The following is a 15,569-nucleotide window of genomic DNA, read 5'->3' as shown; positions in this document are numbered from 1 at the left end:
ATGAAGTAATTCTAAGCATACCACAGAATTTGTCACAAAACTCTTTCTCCTAACTTTTCCTTTAAAGAGGCCTTGGCTTCAGAAAGGTTCTTGGGAGCTTGCCTCATGGTGACTTCTTCATAAAACTTGATAACTTCTGGGATGGTTGTGTTTTGGCTGTGAGGTTGGAAACTATTTGGTACATATTATTATTTTGCTTAAACTTTTTTTCTATTCCTGCTTCTTCCTCATATTAAGTAAAAGCATCTTACATTTTAAATATCATAACCTTCTAAATATGATAACCTTAACTTTGGCATTTCCTAACATTTAAGTATTTAGCTGGCACAGGAAAATCCTAGCCGACTGATAATATTTTCTATTTTATGTTTTGGAGAACTTTAACTCATTTTTAACCAGTGAATGTTTTGTCTTCAGATACAGATAGATCTTCTGAGCACACCAGTAAATTGAGTGGAACATATACTCCTCAAACTCAAATGACAAACGATATGGAAATATCCATCTTACGGTCCCCCAGAGAATGCAGCCAGTTTCCTTCAAATACCATTTTATTGGACCATTTTACAAAAATCTTTCTTCATTTAAGAAGAGCAGTGGTAATGTACATTTTCTTATTAAACACTGTATTTACTACTAAACACTGTATTGCAAAACTTTCTACATAAAAAAGCCTAAGAAAAAAAAAAAACATCTTTTTTTCAGGGAAAACCCAATGATTTCTTATCTTCTGCAAAACGTTCAAGCACAATGTATCAAATGTCAGACATATTACCTATCATAATGCATATCTCAATCAAATATATAATAATTTAACTGTGTTTTATTTTTAATTTAGTCTTTATAACTTTCCCTCCCATTTTTTGTTAAATATTTCTCAAAACACTTGCAGATGTACTTTTCCCTTTATAGGTTTTGGTGGATGCCTTGGTAGTGTAGACAGAAAGACCAGGAACAGAAAGGAAAAGCAGTCTGACTACTCTTCCCATAAAACCACCTAAAACCAAGTAAAAATTTATTTTTAGGTGGTGTGAATGGATTTGTTTTCTTATTCTCACGCCAGAAGCAAAAATTTAAATCAATTATAAATTAGTGCTTCTATGAAAATTTCCAATAAAGTTTTTACAATGCCTTATATAAATTGAAATATTAAGTAATCTGTTATTAAAGATGATTTGTTGATTGTAATTTTGAAAGTTTACTTCTACCTTCTCAATAAAAGAATAAAGCTTTTCATTTCTGTATTTTCAAAGTATAACTCTATTCTGAATGATATACATAGGTTCTTGCTCACCGTGGTGGCCACTGGACATTGTTTCAAAATGCTTGCCGAGAACTTTGGAACTATACTCAAGAATCCCAGTCAATTGCTAAACATTCCCATTCCCATATGGATGCATTTCCCATTACGAAGGAGTTTCTTAGGAACACCATCTGGTTGCCATTTTATTTGGCATCAGACATGATCATTGATATGATAACTGAACTACAAGCAAACGATTCTCTTAAGGTAAAAATACTGAGATGATATATTCTTTATTATCATGTCTCCTGTAGAGATAATTTTCTTTCTCTTCTGTTTTATTCTGATTTCTCCAGGTTATTTTCTGTAGCAAGTTTTTAGACAAGCACATTATTTTCTATATAATTTGATTTCTCCTAAAAACAATTTTGTCAGTAACAGGTAGAATAATGTTTCTTCACTGTAGATTGTGGATCCTGAAGGAGACTTCTGCATTCCCAGTTGTTTAGGAGGTATTACTGATGAGAACGGTGGTTCAAATCTCCATCCACAGTCTCCCCTGGATGATGTGAATGTAGTCGACTTGAAATGGATATGTAATCTGGTTCTTAAAACAATAGAGTTGTTGTATCAAATGAAGAAATGGGAAGCACTTGTACACATAGCTGTACAATTTAACATATTTACACAGTAAGTTACAACAACTTTAACAAATACTAAAAGGCAGCATTATACAGTTAAATATACTGTTATTTTGATTGATTAATAAAGTAATTAATTGATACTTTGCTTTTTTTCAGTGAGAGATATACAGAACAGGTGATTCCGCTGCTGGTGTATGCTCAGAGGCAGCTCCTGGAAAGAAAACAGCAATTCAGTAGCCCAGACAGCCATGAATCTCATTTCATAAAATATCTATCTGATAATGCAAATAAGGTGAACTTCAAATTTCTTTTTTGGATACTGACTCTTAATGTGAACTAAATGTAGAGAAGTATGTTCACTGATTAGATTAATATGGTTTTCCATAATGTTGATAAATTGTGAGAATAATTTAATGAAAATATTTGAAGTGCATGAAAGGGCTTATATAACATGATTCCAGCAACAGCAGAGGTCTGGACTTGATGACCCAGAGAACATTTCTTCCATACATTGTGTACTCATTCCATATTATAAGCCTAAATCTAATTTTACGGTAGTTCTTGATGCTGCTCTTTTAACCTGAAAACATTTATTTGTTGCATAATCTGTGTGATTAATTAAAATTAAATACAAAGAGATTGCTTTGTTTCTGCATTGGAACACTGTTTTTAAAGACCAAAATTAATCAAACTGAGTTAATCCGAACACTAGCAACACCAGTGAAAAACTTCAAGAACTTGATTATCACCAAAGAAAAACAGCTGCTCACTGGAATTTAATGCTTATATCTTTAGTAAGCTGATATTCCCACTGGATTTTTTTTTCATGGAATTAGCTATTAAAAACTAGGATTTTTTTAGCCTAATGTTTATTTCTAAAATGTTTTTCTAGTCAGTCGTATGGTTGATATTTTTGATATGTTTCTATTAGCTAACATATACACAGAACTTGAAGGAGGAGGGGAAAATGGGTTTTAGAACTCCAAGAAGGCATCATTCTGAACTTGTTTGGGGTTCAGGAACCACTGCCTTGCCTAGAGACAACATATTGCTACATAATGCTTGCAAGGCTGTGTCATGTCTCTCGGTGAGCTGTTTTCTACTGACTTCTTTCCAGCCTCACCATTCAGAACATAGTCCTTTGTATAAAAAAGGGCACCACATACCACCAACAAACCACAATGTTCTTGTGGAAGTTATTGAAAAACACTTGAAAGACAATGTAGTCAGTGGTCAGCCAACATGGATTCATGAGGGGAAAGACCTATTTAATTAGCTAATTTCCTTTTATGACAAGGTTGCCAATGTAGTTGACCAAAGGAAGCTAGTTGATGTAATCTTACTGGGTCTCAGCAAAACTTTTGATACTGTTTCTCATGGTATCCTTCTAGACAAAAGTACATAATATGGTGGGTGAACAACTGGCTGATGGGTTGGGCTCAAAGGGTTACAGTAAAAGGGGTTACATCAGGCTGGCAGACAGTCACTAGTGCGATTCCCCAGGGCTCCATTTGAGTGCCAGTTCTCTTCAATGTTTTCATAAATGACTAGGATGTAGGACTTGAAGGTATACTAAGTAAGTTTGCAGATGATACTAAATTGAGGGGAGCTGTTGATGCTGTCGAGGGTGGAGCGGCCTTGCAGAAAGATCTTGACAAATTAGAGGGCTGGACAATCACCAACAATGTGAAGTTTAACAAGAGCAAGTGCTGGGTTCTGCATCTGGGAAGGGACAACCCTGGCTATATGTACAGACTGGGGGACAAAAGGCTGAAGAGCAACCCTGCAGAAAGGGATCTGGAGGTTTGGTTTGATGGCAAGTTGAATGTAAGTCACCAGTGTGTCCTGGAAGCCAAAAGAGCTAGGTGTACCCTGGGGTGCATCAAGCATTGCTTGCCAGTTGAGGGAAGAGCTTGTCCTGTTCTGCTCTGTGCTGGTGCAGCCTTGACTCGAATAATGTGTGTGTTTTTAGGCACCACAATATAGGAAGGAAGTAAAACTATTAGAGAGCATCTGAAGGAGTGCTATGAAGATGGTAGCCCTTTGGATCCAGAGGACAAGACATATGAGGAGCTGCTGAGATCACTCGGTTGGTCAGCCTAGGGAGGAGAAGACTGAGGGAAGACCTCATGGTGGCCTACAGCCTTCTCACATGGAGAGTGGAGGGGCAGGTGCTGATCTCTTCTCTCTGGTGACCAGCAATAGGACCTGAAGGAATGGCATGAAGCTGTGACAGGGGATGTTGAGGTTGGACATTAGGAAAAGGTCCTTCACTGAAACGGTGGATGGGTACTGGAACAGGCTCCCCAGGGAAGCCACTGGGTCATGGCACTAAGCCTGCTGGAATTCAAGAAGTCTTTGGACAATGCTCTTAGACATATGGTCTGATTTTTGGGTGGTCCTGTGTGGAGCCAGGTGTTGGACTTGATGATCCTTGTAGGTCCCTTCAAACCTGGGATATTCTCTGATTCTACACCACTATCGTCTGAGTAATGTGGAAGAGCAATATAGTTTTGAAAGACATCTTAACTTACAGAATGAAGACTAATGTCAACTAATAGCAAATAAAGATTGTTCAGAAAAGACAGCATCAAGTTAGAAATTAGGAAGGTGTGACTGTGTTTCACAATGCAATGCCATTCAGAGAGACTTGAACTTTCTGTGAATTGTTTCTTTGCTCATGAAGTGATGTGTCTACATCAGCACAACTAGATGATAAGTACTGTCTGGAAGTTTTCCTTTCTGACAGGGTTAGACTGCTTCTGTTATTTCCTTAAAACTATTTTGGATATCCTTATTCTGAATGACATTGTGCTTTACAGGCAGTGTGCTCTTTAGGCATACTTGCACACTTACATGTACAGCTTCTTTGCAAGCATTTGTCCAGACAAAGAAAGGAGTATTTGCTGAACGTCAGTGAGCTGCTCATGATTACAGGAAACACCATAATAGATACAAGTTTAATTCATTAATATAAATTACTTACATTTTCCAACTTTGATCGCAAATTGAGATATATAATTTTACATCTGAACATTTATATGATATATCCAATATTTAGGTGTTGTGAATATTTCACATTTATTGACCTGGTATCAATACTAGTAACGGGACATCAGTGTCTTTGTAAATTTGTCCTCTTTTATTTTGTCATGTGACTGTGTGTTTAGATACTTAACTATAAACATGAAATATTTTACTTATTTTCTGAATATTGTTCAATGATCATGAAACAAAACTTGCTTTTTAGATGAGTTGCAGAGACTACATAGGGTGGAATCTACAGCTGCCTGTTGCCCATGCTGCTAGTGTACTGGTCTTTCCTGGATGCATTGCCTACCCTGAGATGAAAAATGATTATACAGGTCAGAGCTCATTTCAGTATCATGAGTTCTCTTTTTTCCCCAAACCTTTTTATTTTTTCCTACAGGATTTTGTGGTTTTAGTTTTCCGTCTTATTGTAGGTCTTCCACCGTTCCTGTAATTGGTTTATTTTAATATATGATCAGTTTTGTTTTCAAATTATTATTCTTGATATTTTGGATAGATAAAAATGTTGTGAAGATCTCTCCGAATATATTCAAACTGTATCTGAAAGCAGAGAAGAGCAGTTGTCATCCAGACCTACAGTATGTTGAGTGAGCTTGGTGATCTTGGCCCAGTTTTCTGTGTGTATTGTTGGATACCCACCAACACACACAGAAGTTAATGTGAACCTGCACTATTAATGATAGAATCAATACAAAACTGAAAGGAAGTATAAGGTGACAGAACACTTTTTTTTACCCATAGATGTTATTCTTTCCAATTGGGATTAAAGCGTTTTAGTCATTAATGGAAGCATAGTTCCTCCTGTCACAGATGTCAAGGCATTGTGCGCGAGACTTTGTGTGGAATTCAGCTGAGGAAAGTCATTAAATGGTAAATAATTCTGTATGTAAGAGTAGATAATATTATGCATTCCAGTGGAGAGAGCATGATGGCTTGGTATGTAGAAACTACAGGAATTGTAGTAAATAGGACCAGCAGTTGTAGTAAAAGGTTTGTTCCCAGACTTAAGACACCAGAATCAAAGTAGTAAGCTGAGCTGATGCATAGTCAGGGCAGATGGAATTCAGAGAAAATAGGTGTCATATAACAACCAAAATGTAACACTGAAAAAGATAAAACTGCTCAGAAGTGTAGTTCCTGATTGTTAATGATTTTTCTTTAATTCATGTTTTTCTTTAATTCCTGTTTGAACAGGGAAACAAAAGTGACAATTCCGTTAATATATTTTAGTTTTTAGGTTATGGAATTGTTCAAATACATGTTTTACATTTTTTTAAATTAAAAATATGTTTATATAATGCAAATTTGTTCTCCATAATTGTTAATTTCTTTCAGGTGGCAGTCAAGCAAAACGTCTAGTTTATGTACCTCTTGATGTGAATGATACGCTGAAATGTTTTAGGGAAACTCTAAAAAAATCTAAATTTCACAGCAGAGCACTGAGACACAGCAGAAAACTACTTTCGTTATTTCTTGCACACACACAAGGTGAGTACTTCATTGAAGAGTTTCTCACTCAACAATGAATCATAGAATCATGGAATGGTTTGTGTTGGAAGGGACCTTAAAGATCATCTAGTTCCAACCCCCCTGCCATGGGCAGGGACACCTCCGAATGAATCATGTTGCTCAAAATGAAGCATGTATGAAGCGTATATACAGCTAAAATCGTAAATAGTAAAAGACTTTTTTTTATTAAATCAGGTTTTAGTTGTTACTGAGAATTAGAAAAAAACCAGAATATAAAATTATGCATGAAACTCTTTAAGTGCAAACTCTAAGCCTGATTTCTGATGATTTCTGTCTCTCAGTTGGTTGATATTTTTTTTTCATGTAACTGTGTCACTTTTCTTTCTTCAGCCAAACCTTCATTAGTGGACTGACTGGCAGCTCTTACCAACTTATTTTCTCTAACTGGTTACATATTTTTATTTGGTTGTGCTCACCAATAAATTTGATTAGGAGACATACAAACAGAATAAGAACGTAGGAAACTACATTAAAATAGCACACACAAGAATCATATATTCATTTGAATAATAAGGTGTGGAAATAATTGTGGTGCTGAATAGTAGAATACTTTTCTGACCTGGTCATATAAATTGTTTTTCTGATCTAGAAAATGTTGGAAGAGCAATCAGTCAAATCTCTCCAAACAGAAGGCTGGAATTTAATGTGGGAGCTGAACTGATATTTCTACCAATACCACATGACCTTTCTCAAGAAAAATTTAATTTCTCCAGTATGGTTGAGAGTAAACCAATACCACAGTCACAGCTTTCAGTAATCATCTCTTCCTATGAACAAACAATTGGTAATTGTTTTTTATAAATTTCTGTTTACAGTTAATGTGTAACGTCACTCTACCTATCTGTGCTCACTGTTTGTTCCAGTGTTATTTCCCTCTGTCAATTATAACTGTCTGAAAAGTGGTCTCCAGAAATGCACAACCTTCTCTCTTAATTCTGAAAATCTGCACTAGATCCTAAACAAGATACTAGTTGGTTCATCACAGCTACAGTTCTCTCTTCTTATGAACAAGCATTACTTCAGTTGTGTTATGCTGATTAATTCCAAATTAAAAATCTGTAATGCTTAAGGGAATCATTTTAATTCCATGACATTTTTATTTTTTTTTCCTAGGAAATAGGCCTTTCATGTTCTGTGCATTTGAGTATGAGAACCCAGTTACTTGGTGTCCATCTTACCTTTCTAGTATGGCTTTACTCATATATTTAAAGCTCAGCCTGAGAATGTTTTCTCAGTCTGAGAAAACAATAATACAAACATTTAGGTAAACAGATTCGTAAATATATAATGCTCTTGTCTTTAGAGTTAGTAGGAATAAGCAATAGTACATCTGAAGGCAAAACATGCAAGCCTAATAAATCTTTCTATGATATTCATGCACTGAATAACATGCCAATGCATGTCTACTTCTCATGCAAAATTTGTTCAAGATTCAGTAACTAACTTAATGATGTGACAATATTTTCTCTCATTGATTAAATAATAAATAACAGGAATCCTTGAAAAAAACAACCAGAGAGACCTCAAGGTTCAGGCTCTACATGAACTTGGAAATCTTCACTTTTATGCTGGAAACAAAAGGTACACTGTTACTGGAATTTAAAAGAGCAGGGTTTCATTATTTAATTCTTACACACTTGAACAGTTTTATAAATTCATGTGCTGTTTTCAGGTCCATATAACTTTTCTTCCTCTCACTCTTAGCTATATTTTGAGAGTTTTTTTCTCTAGAAATAGTTCATCTTTCTTGGCTAGCTAATTATAGGATTAAGCATCTCTATATGTTTTTAGGAAGGAATATTTATCTCCTGACAATTTAATCTTAGTAAAAGTCTGAATGAACGTGTTGACCACCAATGGTATCTTTGTGTACTTAGAAACTATATTTCAGTTTCTGACCTAGTCAGAATTATTTATATATCAGGCGATGAAGGTAAAATGAAGCCAGTCTTATCTTTCACTTTGGAAAATGTCAGCAATATGATGAGTATGTTTTTTTTATGTGTTACAGAGCTGCTTTTAAATATTGGTGTCAAGCCCTTGATGAAACACTCAACATTGCTGATGCTCTTAACAACTGGCAAAAGTTAGGTTTTCCAAAAAATGCTAAAGACTGCTTTGCAATTGGAAGATCTACTGATATTAGTCAGAAATTTATTTCTCAGGCGGGAATTTGGGGATGTTTACTTGCAGCAGTTTTAGTGGCTAAGATAGCTCAGTAAGTACTTTTTAAAAAAATATTTTATATATATATATATTTATATACGTATTTCTTTCAAAAGAACTGCTTATCCAGAACATTAGGCAACTTGAAATTAATTTAAAACACTAAACAGTTGCTATAGAAAAGGCTCAGCCATATAAGAAGAATTTTCCTTTCAGGAAGAAAGTTGCTTTTTTGGAGAACAGTGTTTGTTCCCTTTTCTGGAGTGCTCATCTTTGACCGTAATTGCAGCTGTATTTCATATGGAGAAATCATTGAAATAAAACAAAATGATAAAAAGTCATAAGCACAAGGATTTTACAGTCTTATTGATTTTCAATTGAAATATCACATCTCCCAAGTCATTGCACATATTAAATATTAATGTATCCTAAGGACAGATTTACCGCCTAAAGTACTCATTTTCTGGTGAATTACAACTAAATGAAATTTGAATTACTGTATGAAAGTCTACCATCAATAAATATTTCAGTACAGTACTGCTTGACTGCTGGTAAAGCACTAAGGATGTAATTCTAAGCTGTTTCTCAATATATCGTACACTATATAAAATGTACGAAATATAAAACTTAGAAATATCCATGCCAGCTCTAAATGACCTTAGAAGCATTATACCATGAAAAGGCAGAGCTTCATCTGAGTAAACTATATTAGCTGGCAAACAGGGCCTATTAATAACACTGTAAAATATCTGTAAACTGAAGTACCTTTGAAAGCATTAACATGGGTATTTCAGCATGAAATGGCGTTATGCAGCTCAGTATTAGCCCTCAAGAGGAAAAGGAGTGAGTTCAGGTTGATTTTAAACCACGTTTGTGCTCTTCTCATTCTGAGCTGTGGTGCAACCTAAGGTTCAGTGAGGCAAGACCCAATCCTTAGCTACTTTTAAAGGTGCTTCTGGCACATATTTGCTGCACTTTGTCTTTATTACTGTTATGTCCATTCCAACTCCTGGTAGGGATCTGGAGGAAGCAATCCTCTCAGCTCCTCCTTCAGCAGATCTTTTTTACTCAGACCTAACTTGGACTGTTAGACAACCTTCCCTCGAGTTGTTGTTTCTAGAGCAACTTATTCTCAAACTGTAAGATGCAGATTAAAGGACTGAAGTTGTATTAAAAATTTTGAATATTATAGATCAGAGGAATATCCTAATACCATGATGGTATTAGCTCTGGTGAGGTAGTTTGTCAGATTCGTTTAATCTAGGTAGACAGCTACCATGTGAAAGTCCATGTGCTGGATACATTGGGCTTTATGGAAAGAAACACATTTTGAGTTGCTAGATCTGCTTTATCTTTCTAGTTTTGGGTGAGATTATTTTTGGTCTTAAATTGCCTGTTTGTCTCCCTTAACTTCAGAGGGAATCTAGACAACTCCCTTTGTCTAGGTAGGCCTTAGGTCAAATGATTCTTTGAATGACGTGGCAGAACACCTGTCTACAAAACAGGCAGCTGTTTTCCAATGTGGAAAAAATCTAGACTGTGTTAGTATCATTATTATACGAGATAAAAAAGTTTGAATAATTTATATTGATGGACACGTTCATATTTTTTACAATTTGTGGTACTTTAGGTATATAACAACATCGAATATGAGATTAAGAACTAAACACTGCTATTTTTCTGCTATACTCTTTAAGGTAAGTGTACGATTTCAGTTAGAGTTCACAAATGACAAATTGCTTCTAATATTTAAATCTCAGTAACCCTCTATTAAAATATTTCTTTTCTCACTTTGATTGACTGATGGAAGCCTGGAGATCAGAGGTAGTTGACAATTTATGCACATTAGATTAGATGTATTTATTCTGTTTTTTAACATTATTCCTGTACTAAAGCCTAAAAATTATCACTTCAATGAGAAGTGAGTCTCTGAGAAATAATAAAATACCGAAAAGTGAAGATGACTAAAACATTTGGCAGCCAAATGTATTTTTCTTCTCTTGAAGTGTTCTGCTCAGGAAGAGGTGGATGGCATCAACAATAGAAGGATGCTGTCATTGATCTGTACAAAGTCTTCACAGATTGTCAGAAATTTTCAATCAGGAGAACAGACTCTTTAGAAAAAGATTTTTTTGGTATTTTGTTTAGCATTGAAAGTTATTATATTACTAAAATATAAATTCCATAAGAAGTTTGCTCTAAAAATAGAGGGTAGTCAAAATTATTTATTTTAATTTACAATGAAAATAAGCTTATTAAAATTAAATTTGAAAACTTTCAGAAACAAACTGGAGGAAAAAGAAGAGTTTCAGTTTACTTTTAAAAGGAAGTTTTAAGATATCAGTACCAAATGTGATAATGGAAAAAGAACCACAAGTATTCTGTCAGTTAGACTCCACTGGGGTCAATGTTAACTCGTCCCAATGCAGCGATAGGAGGTTAGTTGACTTCCAAAACAAACCAATGCCACATTCTAATATCTTGTGCCAGCCATGATTATGACTGTTTGACCTGTTTGGCTGCATTTAAAACCTTTTTAATTTCAGCAAAGGGAGAACAAGTTGAAGAAACAGAGGTAAAGGAGAATTTTGATTAGCTTCTAGCTGTCTAATTGCAGGTGGTACAAACCTGAACAGTTTTGATTCCTCCTTTTGACAGAAATAGTAGTAACAGTTTGTTGCAGCTGTATAATGGTAGAAATAATTGTGACTTGACTGAAGTGGGCCAAATATTAATTGGGATAGGAGCACCTTGCAGGGTGAGAGTCTTGAAAAATGTAATCAATTACTGTCACTGAACCTTGCCAAGTTCTAGCCCATAATTTGTTCCTTGATTTGGAAAGCTCTTTTATAACCTTATTTAAATTCCACCTCTCTTGTTGACTTTAGGCTTGTTAACATCTCAGATCTGAGTATGTCTAGCATATCATTGCTAATTATGACATGATAAACACAATTGGGAAGGAATATCCTTCATATAGACAATAGGAAGACAATAGACAATGTCAGTTTTCCTCCCTTTATAAGGGAGGAATATTTAAGTTCCTTCCTTAAAGTTCACATCAATTTTAAGTTATATCACTGAAGATGCACTAGCTGACCTAGTTAAAGGTTGAACTAGCCTTTGTTAGTATGTTATGGTCAGGTTACGTGGCAGAGAAGTAGTGGCAAGGTGTAGCTTGCTGCCTACAATTTTTACATTATACAGGGTATTTATTTATTCAGGAGGATAACAGTACATGCTTCACTTAGATTAGGCATTTTAGATGAAATTTCCTTGTATGTACAGTTTGAAATACACTGTACTCAGAATGACTTTGAATGCAATGTTAAAGGCTGAACTAGCCTCTAATTGGCCTTAAAGAGGCCAGAAGTCTCTCCCAGAAGTGATGATTGAGGTGATTACTCAGCAAGTATTTAAGGATTAGTAAAATCGAACTCTTAGTGCTCTTAGCTTATGGAAAAAAATAAAATAAAAAATAATAAAAAAAAAGATTTTTCATCTGATGGAAAACATTTCCCATGAATTATCTTTACCCATCCTTGGACTGGTAAAGAGATGTTTGAATATTTCCCCAAAGCCATCTTGACGCATTTTTCGTCTGCATTTTCCTTGACTATGGAGATGCTTAAATGAATTATTAAATTCCTTCTGTGTGCTGATCAGAGGCTTTTCCTAAGAATTATCTAAGAAGTCTTAGTAAGGACCCCTAGCGATTTATTAGTTTTTTTTTCCAGTGCTTCCAGAGATTTATTTGGAATGCTTTGACTTGGAATCTGAGAGAAATGCCATTGGCCTCTTAGGAAGATTTCTCATTACCTGGGGAGTACTGGTTGATTTGTGATTATTTTTCTGCACCTAGATCAGTTTCTCACTTTTGCAGTCCCATGAAATGCTGTCCATGGACTAGTTACAGCCTTTTTTTTTTTTTTTTACCATAAAGTTCACACGTAAGGCAGCAATCATTTTAGTAAAAGTATTTTTCATGTGTTGTCCTGAAACAGCTGGATACTTTGGCATTGGCTGAGTTTCATTTATAAGTCATTTGTAAGTCTAAAGAGTCAGAGGTCTTTAGTGTTTCTTAAATGCCTATACTTCTTTTTACATGTAATTCATTGTTATTATTTTCAGACCCTGTTTAGAGCTTCTCTTCCACACCCTACATCCGATTGTGACTTTGCACAATATGAAATGAATATGCTCATTCCTGGAATAGATTTGTTCTCTGATCGCTACAGAGCTGATGTCTCTACTGTAGTTGCAAGTCTGAATTTCCTTATGTTTGAACTACACTGTGCAAAACACAATTTAATAGTAAGTATTAGTTTATGATATTGTAATTATTACATTATTGTATTGGATATATTTATGACAAACCATGGAAGCTCTAGTAAAATACCTGTATGGTTAGGTTCTGTGGCAACTTGCTCACATTCTCTTATTACTCAGTATGGACTGTTTTCACAGTTGCCCTCTTACATTGATCATGTGGCCATTGCTTCCATTTAATGACTGGCCACTTCCAGTTTAACTTCTTTCACAGATGCATACATTGGAATAAATAGATTGAAATACTTACTAGTACTGAAAAGGTGCAGTTCTACATCTGTTCCTGTTTGCACCTGTATGCTCCAACAAATTTTCTTACATCATATCAGGTAATTATTTGATACCTCTATAAATCAACTCCTGGCTTGACACAAAATTTCCCAGCAGAAGAGGTAGATAGTTTTCTGCTGCTTTAATGAGAAGAAATCACTTAGGCAAAGGTCCTGCAAGTGGCAGAGACAGTGCAAGGGAGGGGAGAAGATCATGTGGCTGGCAGCAAAAGTGTAAGATTAGGGGGTGAAGATAGGAGAGAGGTTAGAGAGGAGGATGCAGCAAGTTGTTACTACTTTTCTTTTCTTTTTTTTTTTTTTTTTTTTTTTTGATCAGTAAGCCATTCGTCTGATTGATTTCTTCTGGAACTTCAGGCTAAATGTCTGTTTTATCTCTGGTTGTTGCTTCTTTCCATCCTGCTTTACCGGAGTTCACTTTGTTATTAAGTTCTGGCTAACTGCCCTCACTATGGGAGATCAAGTGAGATCAAGGAGCAGACAGCTACCTGGAGGCAGGGACATTTAATTTGACTGCTTGCTTCACATGGCATGCACATTTTTGATTCCTTTTGCACTTACACTAGCAGAATATAGATCTGGGCCATAGATCATGGTCAAAGCGACAACAGTTTCAGCAGGATGAGAGCTTCATTTCCACTGAATGTTTAATGTGTATGAATGTTTTGGATGGTGGGCACTAAGAAGATTCAACAAAAATCAAAATACATCAGGATTAAAGTTTTATTAAAAAAAAAAAAAACAAAAAAACTTCAGAGACTCATTTTGTAGAAGCACTTCAAATTGCATTTGGAAACTGTTTGGGTACAATTAAAATATTTGCTTGAAGCTTTTGTAATCCAAATTCTGAAGCTACTTTATGAAAAACTGAAAGTGCATTTGACAAAGAAAGTAACAGTGCTGTTAGCGTTTTCCAAGCTCAGGGACATTATAAAGTGAAGAAAAATGTAAAAGCTGAACAATAATTAAAATTTGGAAGCTCTTTCAGTTTGAATAAGCAAATATATCTGTTAGGAAATAATCTGCTTTTTCTGAAGTCTTCAATAATAATAAATACAGTGTGTGTTTGATAGAAAGTGTGATTTATTTATTTTTAACATTCATGTTGTTGTCCCTACAAAAGTATTCAATTTGAAATGAAAGTAAATGAATTTGTCAATAAGTCTCATCAGCATCCAGTTTATTTTTACAACTGGTATCATTTCAGTTAGACAATTACTAGACTTCATTGTGTTTGTTTTCTAAAGCTCACAACATTCTATTGTTTTGTTACTTATACAGAAAAAGTTATGGCATCAAAGTGCAGGCAGTTTTAGAAACCCGTGTTATCAATATCTTTACACTCTTACTTACCAACAGTATAGTAAAAAAAAACAGTCAAACAACCAAACCAAAAAAACACACAAACTTGAACCAAGAGAATAATTTTGGAGAAACTTTGCATTCTACTTTTTGTATCTCATATAAGATAGTACTAAAGAATTAGGGGTTAGCTTTAGTCAGCTGAAGAACTTCATAAAAGGTTCATCCTTCATAGAGCGTAAGAGAAATAGTGGTGTTAATTCTGACGTGGCAGTGAAAGCGGTATTCCTTTATTACCAATGTATTTGTGATCTAAAATTGCAAAGTACATTTCTATAATTGTAAGCTTTATGCCATTTATAACTAGATGACCTAATATTTTCCTACAGATTTTACCATTGTTCACATTACACCAATACTTTGTTTCTGAGATTTGTAAGGACCCAGCTAAATGTATTGAAGGAAGAATCTTCAAGGTAATCAAAGATCCTTTCTTTTTATCACTGCACATTGTATTTGAAATAAATGTTTCACTTCTTTGTTAAATGCAGTTGATTTAATATTTCTTCATATATCACTACTATGAAAAGCATTACTTTAAAGTTCAGCTGATCCTTAGTGTTTCTTAGCAAAATAGATTGTAGAATATGACAACTTTCTAACTGCAAATATTTATATTCTTAATTTTTGTAGGATGTAGAATTATTTAGACAGTTTTAATGCTGGTGTTTTACAGTGACTGTTAAATACTTCCATCATTTTTTTCTACTTTCCATTTAACACATATTAACATTAAAGATATGATCATTAAAGATTTTTCCACCTTAGATCCATACTCATTACTTGATATTTTTTATCTTCTTCCACTGTTCTTTTAAATGTTTACCTAAGTGCAAAACATAAATAATTTATTTGTTCATAATGCTCACTTCCAGACCTGTTGTCAGTATCCTGGTGAAACCATGTTGTCAGACTTCTGGAACAGACTTTTGTCATTTCACTAGTGTTTTCACTTTT

The 15,569-nt window shown here is 34.7% G+C and overlaps 1 protein-coding gene across 7 annotated transcripts in view; it reads left to right on the top strand.

The window, feature by feature from the left end:
- Positions 1-15,569, top strand: part of CFAP54 (cilia and flagella associated protein 54) — a 99,978-nt gene that overhangs the window by 47,839 nt on the left and 36,570 nt on the right. For 5 of the 7 annotated variants that reach the window (XM_080596218.1, XM_080596219.1, XM_080596221.1 and 2 more), the window contains 12 exons: positions 418-599; positions 1,283-1,510; positions 1,710-1,933; positions 2,044-2,179; positions 5,138-5,252; positions 6,274-6,426; positions 7,058-7,252; positions 7,962-8,049; positions 8,480-8,686; positions 10,265-10,331; positions 12,766-12,948; positions 14,942-15,028. In XM_080596218.1, the coding sequence (XP_080452344.1) occupies positions 418-599; positions 1,283-1,510; positions 1,710-1,933; positions 2,044-2,179; positions 5,138-5,252; positions 6,274-6,426; positions 7,058-7,252; positions 7,962-8,049; positions 8,480-8,686; positions 10,265-10,331; positions 12,766-12,948; positions 14,942-15,028 (1,865 nt within the window). The remainder of the gene's footprint in view (positions 1-417; positions 600-1,282; positions 1,511-1,709; positions 1,934-2,043; positions 2,180-5,137; positions 5,253-6,273; positions 6,427-7,057; positions 7,253-7,961; positions 8,050-8,479; positions 8,687-10,264; positions 10,332-12,765; positions 12,949-14,941; positions 15,029-15,569) is intronic. The other 2 variants (XM_080596220.1, XM_080596222.1) reach the window with 2 other exon arrangements.

The sequence above is a fragment of the Anser brachyrhynchus genome, assembly GCF_964034855.1.
Source record: "Anser brachyrhynchus genome assembly, chromosome: 1".
Lineage (NCBI taxonomy): Eukaryota > Metazoa > Chordata > Aves > Anseriformes > Anatidae > Anser > Anser brachyrhynchus.
The sequence above is the reverse complement of the archived record's forward strand: the minus strand, read 5'-3'. Positions and strand labels throughout refer to the sequence as shown.